We start from the raw sequence: 12482 nt of genomic DNA, 5'->3' as shown, positions 1-12482 counted from the left end.
TGAGGGGTCAGTTAAATCCACTTTTGCCAAATTCCTCATTAGGAATTTGCCTGCTAAGAGAGCCTCCTTCTTAGTGAACAATAAATCTCTTTTCTGCCACTCAGACTCTTTGGTTTGTGAATTGGACTTGTTCTGATCAGAGGGGATTCCCCACCTCAATTTTCATACCTCTCCACTACCAGTAACACTGCATCAATTCCTTCCTTCTTTCTTTCCTTTTTTCCCCTCCTTTCCTTCCCTCCTTCCTTCCTTCCTTTCTTCCTTCTTTCCTCCTTCCCTCCCTCCTTCCTTCCTTCCTTCCTTCTTTCTTTTCTTTCCTCCTTCCCTCCCCTCTTTCTTTTCTTTTCTTTTCTTTTTTTCTTCCTTCCTTTATTCCTTCCTTCCTTTTTTCCTTCTTTCCCTCCCTCCCTCCTTCCCTCTCCTTCTTCCCCTTCCCTCCTTTCTTTCTTCCTGCCTTCCTTCTTTCTTCCCTCCTTCCTTCCTTCCTTCCTTCATTCCATCCTTTCTTCTTTCCTTCCTTCCTTCCTTCTTTCCTCCTTCCCTCCCTCCCTCCTTCCTTTTTTCCTTCTTCCCTCCCTCCTTCCTTCCTTCTTTCCTCCTTCCCTCCCTCCCTCCTTCCTTCCTTCCTTCTTTCTTTCCTCCTTTCCTCCCTCCCCTCTTTCTTTTCTTTTTTCTTCCTTCTTTCCTTCCTTCCTTCTTTCCTCCTTCCCTCCCTCCCTCCTTCCTTCCTTCCTTCTTTCTTTCCTCCTTTCCTCCCTCCCCTCTTTCTTTTCTTTTTTCTTCCTTCCTTCCTTCCTTCCTTCCTTCCTTCCTTCCTTCCTTCCCTCCCTCCTTTCTTTCCCTTTCCCTCCTTTCTTCCTTCCTTCCTTCCTTCCCATCTCTCCCCCACATAAATGGGGTTTTTTTCTTGATTTGTTGAGAAAATCCTACATTTTTGGAAGTTTATTTTTAATAAAATTAATTGGATTGATTGTATTTCTAATGTTGAATTATCCTTGACTTGGATATGATGACTGATATCTTGGGTGAATAACTGCAATCTGATAGGATTTCATATTTTAAATACTTAGGCATTCATTAATTACCTTTTCCCATATCCTTCTGTGTTTTATAAGGCTGTTTTAGGGACTTTCTTAGTCTCAAGAGGTCTTAAGGTAGCTTTCTTAATTTTTAAGAATAATTTTTATAGTGTTGGTATTATTTTTTAAATTGCTTTTATATTTATTGTGCATCTTTTCATATATGTGTTTTTGGTCAGTAACGGATTGTAGGGTTTTATTTTCTTATCCAATCTATCAGTATTTATTTCTTTTTGCCATATCTCATTGTGCAATCCAATCTAATTAGGCTGTTTTCCTCTTCCTTTAAAAAGGGAAGTACTTTTTCCCATGTTATTTTTGCTTAATTTAGTTTAGACAAATTTGTTCTCACTGCATCTCCTTTTCTCAGTCAAGAGGCTTTGCCAAGAGGCTTCCAATTTGTAAACTTTCCCTTAGTATTTGAGTTTTACTTAAATTATGATTTTTTTTTTTTGGCTTTCTATATAGTTATTTAATTCTTCTTTTTGCCCCTCCCTATAGTCAAGTGAATTTCACCCTCCTCTTCATCTCTTTGGTTTTAGTAGTTGTTTTTTTTTCTTTTAAAAAAGTTCTTTTTTTTTTCCTTCTATATATGGTCCTTTTTCATAGTTCTTCTTTAATTTTTTAATACATCATAAAATTAAAGCTTCAAAGAAAGCTGTGCTTTGTTCCCACATTTAAATAGTTTCTGTTACTTCCTTATATTTTGCCCTCTGACATTTTTGTTCGTTTTGTTTGTTTGTTTTGCCTCACTCTTAGAAATACAGGTTCTTCCTAGTAATAGGACGTTTTCCCATAGTAGAAATTTTCTTATATTCCTGATTATGTAATTTATTATTACTTTTTACCTTCCTTGTAATATTCCTCCATTTGCTATTACATATTCCCTCTAAGTCACAATGTGAAAAGATCATACCTGATGGATGTTTCTATATTATGAATCTTTCTTCTTTTTAAAAACTTTCCCTTTTGTGGGGACAATTATTAAGAATTATTTTAGACTGCAAATTCATAATCATTGTAATAATTAGAAACTTTGAAAATAACAATTTTCCCTGAACTAGTCAGAAATAGCATGAAATACTAATTAATTTAAGAATTGGAAGGACCTGCTTTCTTCCTCAAGAGCATTGATCCCAGGTTAACAGCATATGAAAATCAGCTAGAGATCTCAGTAATTAGTCTCCAAGACCTTGGTTATTTTGCTAGCCACTTGGTTAGTTTTTATCAATACGATTTTCTTATAATCATCTCTCCTTAATTCTGTCACCCTTTTTTCTTTATGTTTGAGTAGGTTGTATTTCTACATCAAACTCTCTGTGTGAATGTATTGTATGCCAATTGGCTAGTTAAGATGAAAGTGAGAGAGTAGGAAAAAAACAAAACAAACCCTAACAATCTGTTACATACAGGAAACATTGGAAAAATAAAATTAAGGGATCCATGTACCCAATGAATTAAAAAAAACCCAGGAGTTGTAATCATGTTATTTAATAAAGAAACAAAACAGATATTAAAATAATAAAAGGAAAAGGAAAATAAAAAGCAAGCTCTGTTATGCTGAAAGGAACCATAGAATCCAAAATAACATCAGTAATAAACATTTATGTTCCAAGTATCTTAGCATTTAAAGTCATAAAGGAAGCATTATCTGTATATGAAGATATAAAAATAAGGCAATAGTTACATGAAACATTAATGTTCCCCTATCAATTTTGGATAATTTTAACAGGAAGATAAATAAAAGAAAAATCTGTAACTGGAAAAACAATTTCTGGAGAAACTAGAGGTAAAGACATATGAATTCTTCTATATAGTATCACCCAAAGTATATGTATTTCTCAATGCTGCAAAGAACTTTTACAGAAAAGGACCTTGTATTTGAAACAAAAATAAAAAAGCAGAAATAATAAAACACCATTTAAGACCATAATGCAATAAAAAAGAATCAGTTGTTCATGGATCACATATAAGACATAGATATAAATGAAAATTTAGTGAGTGGTTCAAATAATAAAAGATATAAAGAACCATTAAGTGAAAGAAAATAATGATGAAACAATGTACCAACATTTTTGGGATGTTGCTAAAGTATTTATGAAGGGATAATCATATCCCTACAAATAAACATTAACAAAATATACAAAGAGAAAATTAATGAACTGAATATGTTTTTTAAAATTAAGGGGCCAAAAAGCAAAATTAAAATAAACAAAAAGGACATTAAAAATTAGAGAAGAAATAGCTTTTGGCAATAAGTATGTGATGTCTTCTGTTAAAGAAGCTGAGATCAGAGTTGTATCAGAGAAAAATCTGGTAAAGTAGTTTACTAGTACTTAGTGCATCAACATGAAGGGATTTAAACAAAAAAAAAATGGTGGTTATTTGGATCCACCACTTTCCAATTTTTCAGAGGTACTATATTTTTCATTTAGTTGAAAGGGAATTTTCCAAATCTGTGATAATTCTTGATTACTTTATATGTGTGTAGTTGTTTACAAATAGACTCCAAACCCAATATGTTCATACCTTTTGAGAATTTCCAGACTATCGTGGGCACAGGATAACCCTCTGCTGAACAATTAAGGATGACAGCTTTTCCATAAATTCCATCTTGGTCACTTGGCTGAACCACAAATTTAGGTGGAACTGAAAAGAGAAAGCATTGATAAAACATTTAGATGAAGAAGATATCTTACCAGAGAATTATTAAGAAGCTCAGAAATTCCAATGAACCTGAAACAAACAGAAAACTTCAAATATAACATAAAAATTAGATATATGGTACCAGAAAATACAGGGGGGCAAAGGTGAGTCTGGACCAGTGAATTTTTATATTTACAGCCATGAACTGCTGTTGAAGAAAAATGCCAATCTCTGAGAACAAGTTCTTGAACCATAAGGTTCATTTGGGCAAAACCAGCTGGAGAATATATTATGCTTTCAGGTTTATATGATCAAATGTCATATTCAGGGATAAATTTTGTGAAAAATAGTTCAGAGATTATTGAGAAATAAAAAGGAAAATATTTTTCTTGAAAGTTTGAGCAGTTTCTGAATATATTCTTTTTTTTCCTGTAATGTTCTGGTTAGCTTTCTGGAGGTTTTGGGACCAGCCTTTGTTTTAGCAGAGTAATCACCATAAGAATAGTTAGAGATAAAGGCCAGTCTTTTATATCTCCTTCACAGTCTGTCTCTTTAGCCTGCTAACTTTCTGGAAACCCTCCACAATGGGTCTTGGTTTCAGTGCAGGAGGTAGGAGAGCCACCAGGACAGTATCTATCTTGAAGTCTCTGGCTGAGTTTGTCCCAGTTTATATGCTCTATTACAATTACATCATTACAATATACTGAGTATACGCCAATCATTATATCACTAGGGAACCATTATTTGTTTTAAGATGAAATCAATCATACTGAACTAGAGAACTCACATGCTAAACTAGATAACAATTGTCTTATCGGTTCCACTGAGTTAACACCTTGTTGTAGAATTAAATCAATCATACTGAGTTCCTGCCCTTTACATGTTCTCTTTAATATGAACTAAGAAAGGAAAATTAAATAAAATTTCATGCTGAAATTTACCACAAACCTATGAAATAGTCAAATTCATTATGATTTACTTATATACTTATATACTACTTGCTTTAGATTTGGGTGAAAATTCTGGGACAAAATAAGAAAGAAGTATGTTAAAGGAAGAAGTAGCCTTAAAGATTAAAGTCCAATATGATTTTATGATGAGGTAACCAATAGAAATTAAGTGCCTTGCTTAAGGTTAAACAATAAGTTAGTGGCAGAAGTGATGAAGAATGTAGTCTTTTGAAATCTAGTTTATTATTGCCAGTGGTGAGAGAATGATTCCATATTGGATCTACAGAAACATGCAAAGGGCAAGTTATTGCCTATATGTTGATTAAAGCAAAGGTTTCTGATAAAGACACTTCTTACTTTAAAAAAAAAATCACTTTAACTGGAAATCCAATATCTGAAGTTCCTTTGAGTTAAGGCTTTTGGTTTGTTAAATATGACTTTTGTTAAAATTTCCTTGGGGGAGGTTAGCACATCAACTTGGAAAAGTTAGCCATTTATGAAGGTGATTTTTTTTCCCTCTAAACACAGGACTTTGAAGGAATGTGGCACTAGAAGAGGGATTTGATTTTTTTTTTTATTACTGAATCAAAGAATCTTAGATATCTCAGACATTACTTGGTTCAATCATGCTCTCTACAACATAACCATCAAGTGATAATACAATCTTTGCTTGAAGATTCCTAATGGGAAAAAAGTCACTTTTCAAAAGCAGTTTATTCCATTTATTTATTAGTTAGAAAAACAAGTTTTTCCTTAGGTTGTCTAGATCTGCCTTTGTATGTTTCATCCATTATAAATCCAATTTTTTATTTTTATTCATTATTTACAATTTTGCTTTATGTGGCTAAGCAAAAAAAGGATAATCTCTCTCATAATAAACAACTCTTGGCAGATTTGGAATTTCAGATTAAACATCCCTCATAATTTTAACTGATTCTCCCATGATGTCAGTCTACCACACTGTTCTCCCTTTTTCTAAATGCTCTTCAGAAATATTGGCCTTTGAAAAATATGGTGCCAATAACTAAATATAGTACTCCTGATAATTTGGGGTAAAGTCAGAACATAGTAGAAATTTACATTCCTAATCTTGGACACAATTCAGATAAAGATCATATAATGATCCTTAATAAGCTTTAAGTAAATGAAAACACACAATTTTTTTTTTCTTTTTCAGTAGAGGTTTCTAAATATTCTCTTATAGTTTATGTTTTGAAGAAAGTATAAAACTACAACATTTGGGTAGTGATTCTGAGAGACAGTAGGGATTCATTAGAAAAGCCAGCTAAGAAAACTGTCATTGGCATAATGAATAAAGATCCTTAAAATAGATATGTGAATCAAACTTTCCTCAGGAATTCTAAATGATATTAGGGAATAAGATTCTGTGACTGTGGCTTACTGTGTTTTGCCTTGAGCACAATTCTTACTCGGAATTTACTTATTTGTAAGATATTCCCTAGGGCTTGTTTGCTTTTCATCCACCTTCATTTGGATAAATTGTGGCCAGAAGGCTTATAAATATAAAATATTGTGCCACATTTCTATATTACCCAATAAAAAGATTTACTTAGATTTGTGGCTGGAGTTTCAGTCAAGAAGATTATAAATATTCTCTATTGTAGCAAATATCTCTAAATATGGCGTCATATGTAATACCTAGGAAAATTTTGAATCCGTATACATTTTGACAGAAAATTTTTTTAAAAATCTAAAAGAACATGGATTCTTCTTATTCCTTTATTCAAAATCAGATTCCTTTATCCAAAATTATTACTTAATAATTATCATTATTCTGAAAATAACTATTCGGATTAATTAGCAAACTGGAAGAAAATATATTGGCTATTACATTATATTTTGGGTTTAGATCTATGCTCATGCTTTCTCTATTGATAAGAAATTATCTAAAAATCTAATTTTAAGTTTGAAATGACATATCTCTAAGAGGCTACAGTTTCAGGAAATTATTTTAGGGCTTTTTGGCAGTATGAACCTAGAAACTCAAGTAAAATTATTATTTAAAAAGTAATTTTAAAAACAGATGGACAGATGACATTCATCACTCAGTGGCATTTCATGAAGTCAGGAGAAATTATTTCATGACAGTTTTTTGAAAAATCTGTTTCCAAGTTCTGTTGCAAATTTTTCTGATTTCTTTAGGCTTTGGACCTACTAAGGGAATCACTGGCACAAAGAATATATGCCATTTAGGGATTTGGGGGAAATAGTTTCAAATTATTTTCAAGAATGGATGGATCACTTCATTGCTTTATCTGTAGTGTATTAATGGGCCTATTTTCTTACAAATCCTTCTCAACTTGCCATTTTCTATTTTTTATCATTTTCCTAATATGATTTAATCTTAGGTTTTCTTTAATATAAGTTTCTGGATTAGTAATGTATAGATTTTTTTATATAGCTATTGATCTCTGTAATTTAGATTGTTCATATGCTTAGACCATTTACCTTTTGAGGAGTGGCTCTAATTGCAAAAAAAAAAAATTCAATTTTATTCAATAAAATTATGCAAAAAATCTTTATTTATGCAACTCTTTCCTTCTTGGATCATGCATTTCCCCCCTATTCATGGACTCACAAGATTATTTCTTACTCATTCACAATAATCATTATGTTTAAGCATATATCTATATTGAGCTTATTTTGGGTTGTGTTAATTTTTTTGTTTAAACCTATATTCTGCAAATTTATTCCTTAATTTACTCAGAAGTTTTCCTGCTAGATATAGTGTGTGCAACAATAATACAGATTTAAATTGTCTTGGTAGATGAACTAAATTAGGTTGAGGGTAATTTATGGGTCTCAAATCTACAGGTTAAGGATTGGTCTATCCCAAGCACATGATGACTTAAATGGGTAAATTGTTCCAATGGCTATGAAAGCATTAAAAACATGTACTGTGGACCAGTTAGGGCTTGGTCAGAACATGCAACTATTAGATTTTTTGTTTCTATATGTTTACTAGTTAATCTGTTCTACTGATCATTCTTTCTTTCTTTTTCTTTTTAACAAGTACCAAGATGCCACCAACATTATTTAAGTTTAGACATTTTTCTCCTCTCCACATGACTTATATAGCTTTCTAAATTGTCTCCAAATTATTTTGAAGACGAAGAATTTCACAAAGTACAAATTAATTTCAACATTCTCCATGGTCTAAGAATCCAAGCATTTTAATTAACCCAATAAACTAACATCAAGAAAACTAATAACAATAAATGCCCTTACTCAGTAAGATATTGTGAATAATTGAAAGGATAATAATGTTAAAAGGTAACAATAGCTATATGAGTGAAACATATTTGTCTTAAAGACAAGATCTTTAGAGACAACTTAAAGATTACAGTATAGATCTTACAGAAGTAAAAAAGTCTGAACATCACAATGTAATAAATAATGCAAGAAATCAACTTAAAAATTCTGAATTTATAAAACAAAATCCAGATAAAAAGAATCCATAGATCACTTCCAGAAAACTCCATTTACTTTAAACTCAAATCAAATAGACATTAAATATATTAAGTCAAATGAAAAACAACAAATTCTTCAAGTGATCTAAAGAAATGCCTTTAAATATAAAGGGACACAAGACTACTCTTGATACCAGAAACCACACATGGAAAGGGATATATGCATACAATTCAAGGTTACTTACTCTAAAATTTTTAGCCTAACCTTTACTGTACAAAGCACTATGTTCCAAAAAAGGCATTTGAAGCCTTCTTACAAGGGAAAAAAAAAAAGGTCACAATCAATTTTTGTGCCTGTACAGAAGCTAATGAAGACTCAAATAACAAATTAAGATAAAGACAACAATAGAACTAAAAATATACAATTGCAGCAACAACAACACATTTGAGAGGTTATTTCATTTTAAAGGAAAGAAGTAAAAATGGGTAAGACTGGAACTCAAATAAAAGGCGTAATAAAATGAATGAAGGAGCAGCATTAAATTTGATGAACCAAACTCAACAGCAGCCCACCTGGGAATGAATTGATATTTTTGTGGAACTAAATGGCAGGATAGGAGGTCTTGTAAATTGGAAAATGACAGGAATAAGAGAAAGAAATGTGTTATATATTTAAGTCAAAGGTTAAAAAAATGAAGAGAAATTGTTTTCTGTAGTCACTCAGCAGAATGAAACTAGAGGAGAATGAAGAGCAAGCAAAGGGAGGGATTAAAACAGAGGGAAAGAGGAAAATCTCAATTCAGGGGTGAGAGGGAGTTCCACTGAAAATTTTCGTATAGAGGAAAAGAAATACTCTATAATGGGAGACATGGTCCTAATCTGCAATTTGCTTAGAAAGATTATTTTATATACATACACACATACACATACATCTATATATACATATCTATATCGTGTGTGTGTGTGTGTGTGTGTGTGTGTGTGTGTAGATGTACATATAGTGCTCAGGAGGATAATTAGAGCTCCTGGAAAATACAGATATCTAGAAGAGTGGGAACACATGAAGTCAGAGATGAGATATCTTTTTAAATGGGAAATGATCATGGGGAAGACAAATTATAACAACTGATAAAATCAGAGGCATAGGTAAAAAATTAATATGAAGCAATATGTATAGAATTTCTATCACCTGCAGATATCAGTATTTCTAAGATAAGGGACAACAGGAAAAAAGTGAGGAGGGACAAAGTCAGCAAGACAGCAATATAGAGTTAACATAGAAGGTTTAATTGCATGAGGAATACAGAGAAGAAAGAATACATAGGTATAAAAGTCACGAATCAAACAATACATACATAAATACATGGTGTGTGTGTGTGTGTGTGTGTGTGTGTGTGTGTGAATGGGGAGAAGAAATCGTTTTTAGAAAAACTGATAGAAAAGTAAATATACAACTATTAAAAACAAGTTGATTAAGAAGAAAGGAAGAACTTTTATTTGAGTATTTATCTAAAGGGAAAGAAGAAGAATTAGATAACTAAATAAAAGGAAAAAAGAAAAACGAATAAACAAAAGCTTTGGAATACTAAACAAAACTCCAAAAACAGAGAAAACCTGGATAATCAGAAGTAAGGAGAGGTCATATGTATAAGTGGAAGAGACCTTACAAGCAGCTTTAAGTAATTTAAAATAACCAGAGACAAAATACTATGAAGAGGAACTGGAAAAAGAATTCTAGGTCAGGAACAAAGCATTATGATACACAAATTGAAAAAAAATATAAAGATCACTCATAATTTTAACTATAAATAAAATAAACAAAATTTAAGGCATGTGTGTGCATGCACACGTACACACATATACACACATGCACACGTGGAAAACAAAATTTATTATGCATCAACTATACTAAATCAAAAACAAGCATTACAATTAATATCCCAGACAAAGAAAAATTAGCAAATAAAAAATATACAAGGAGAAACATTATGGTAAAAGGAATCAGAGAACAAATTAATATCAATATTAAACATTATCATCTGACAGGCTAAACATCTAAGTTGTTGAAAGAAAGGTTAATCAAATCACAAGAAGATATTTATGGAAATAGAATAAAGGTAGTAGATTTTAATGTCATCTTTCAGTTTCTTTTTTCATTTTTGGAAAAATATAACAGGAAGATAAACAACTAGAGAAACTATAAATAAGATTTTTAAATAGAATTGATGAAAAAATATATCTTATCACCATCTGGAACTTTTATAAAAATAGATCTTGTGATATTGGGAATAAATGTAGAAAGATAGAAAAATTAAACACATTTTTAACAGATAATATCATGGTAGAAATATTAATCATTTTAAAGGAGCATAAACCAGACATAGAACTAGTGAAATCCTAAATACTGAACCAAAGAACAAATCATAGAAACAATAACTGTGAAAATGCTAATAGTGAAGCAACATATTGATATTTCTGAGATGCAACTATAAGAATTCTTGCAAACACATTTACAAAATATAAAAAGGGAGTTAAGTGATTATATATGCATTTTGAAAATTAGAAGATCAATAATAAACAAACTTCTTAAAAGAAGACAAGGTAAACATTAGAGACAAAATAACTCAGAAATAAAAACTAAAAAATGATAAAACTAAAAGTGAACTCATAAAACTTTATTTAATTATTTAATTATTTAAAAGAGAATTATTTAAAAGAGAATAGAAAATAGACTATAAAACAAACAACATGAAATTAGAACAAAAGAAAAAAGAATAAAATAATCATTAGAATTCCTGAGCACAATTATAAAGTACCAAAATTGAGAACACAAAAAATAGAGGAAAACTTTAAAAATTATAATATACTCCAGATAACAAAAGGCAAAAGATAATTTTAATCATTCAATCTTAGAAAAGTAAGAAGAAATAGCTATAAAGTAGCTTCCAAAGGAAAAGGAAGAACTACTGGATTTGTATGAGAATTCTACAAGCTTATAAAGAACAATTAGTACCCATACTATACAAATTATTCTCAATATTTGAGGGAAAAGTTCCTTATGAAACAACTTTTAGGAGACAAATATAATTCTAATAACAAAAAGAAGGAAGGATAAAGTATAGGAAAAGTATACACACCAGTGTTGTTCATGAATCAATATTAAAAAAAAAAAAACTTAGACAAGAGACTATAGAAATTTATACAAGAAAATATTCATATGAATATTTTGGATAAAATAATGCATCAATAAATCCCATAACCCCAAATATGATTAAAATTCAATAATGTGGAAAACATAATCAACTTGCATTCAAATTATTTATCATAAAACTACATAAAACTATATATCTATATCTGTCTGTCTATCTATGTAGTATCTACAGCAAATATAACACTAGAAGCTTACCCAATAAATATAGGAGCAAGCAAGGATATCTATTCTACCAATGATCATTATTTTACAATTCTGGCTATGTTATCTAGAGCAGTGTAAAGAGAATATATATTAAATATATAAATGTGGATAAAGATGAAATAAAAGAATCTCTCTTTGTTGCTAAGAGTTTACTTAGAATATTCTAGGGGAATATCAAAGATGTTAAATGAGACAATAATAGTTTCAATAAAATTAAAGTCTACAAAATAAAAGTTAAAAATATCAATGACAAAATCTAAAAGCAATATTAGAAAAAGACATTTCATTCCAAAAGACTGCAATATACATAAAATATTTTGAGGTCAACTTACCAAAACCCACAAGACATGTATACAGATTTAACTGGAAACTACTCCTTAAAGAATAATGTGATATGTGATATATGTGAATGAATATTCAAAACTTATGACATGCCAATATGAATAAAATGATAGTATTACCAAAATTAATATTTAATTTTAATACTATACCAATCAAATTGTCAAAGGGACACATTATATAACTCAGCAAAAATAACAATAAAATTAGTTTAGAATAATAAAACACATAAACTATCAAATGAAATAATGAAAAATGGTAGGGGATAAAGAGGTTCCAGAGCTGAAACTATTGTATAAAACAATAATCATGAAAACCATGTGGTACTGGCAAAAAACCAAAGTAGATAAATGGCATAGATTATATAAGAGAGAATCAGAAACAATGGCACTCGATAATTCAGCTCACTCAATAATTGTTTAAAAGTCAGTAACCTAGCAATTATAATTGGGAAAGAGCTTTCTACTTTATGTGAAAACTGGAAAGCAGGCTAGTAGAAATGAGGCTTAGAACAACATATTATATCATATTCTACAATAAATTCCAAATGATCTTAATATCAAGGATTATTTCATTTAAAAAAAATTTGAAGAAAACCAAATTGTATACTTTTCTCAGGTAC

General features: G+C 30.5%; 1 protein-coding gene across 1 annotated transcript in view; it reads right to left on the bottom strand.

Annotated features, from left to right (window-relative positions):
- The window catches only part of DSCAM (DS cell adhesion molecule), an 818605-nt gene that overhangs the window by 301470 nt on the left and 504653 nt on the right, over positions 1–12482 (bottom strand). Inside the window, exon 10 of the mRNA XM_051990574.1 lies at positions 3609–3728. Within this exon, the coding sequence (XP_051846534.1) occupies positions 3609–3728 (120 nt within the window). The remainder of the gene's footprint in view (positions 1–3608; positions 3729–12482) is intronic.

This window comes from Antechinus flavipes, chromosome 3, assembly GCF_016432865.1.
Source record: "Antechinus flavipes isolate AdamAnt ecotype Samford, QLD, Australia chromosome 3, AdamAnt_v2, whole genome shotgun sequence".
NCBI classification, from domain to species: domain Eukaryota; kingdom Metazoa; phylum Chordata; class Mammalia; order Dasyuromorphia; family Dasyuridae; genus Antechinus; species Antechinus flavipes.
Note: the sequence above shows the minus strand (reverse complement) of the source record. Positions and strands in the feature narration are given on the sequence as shown.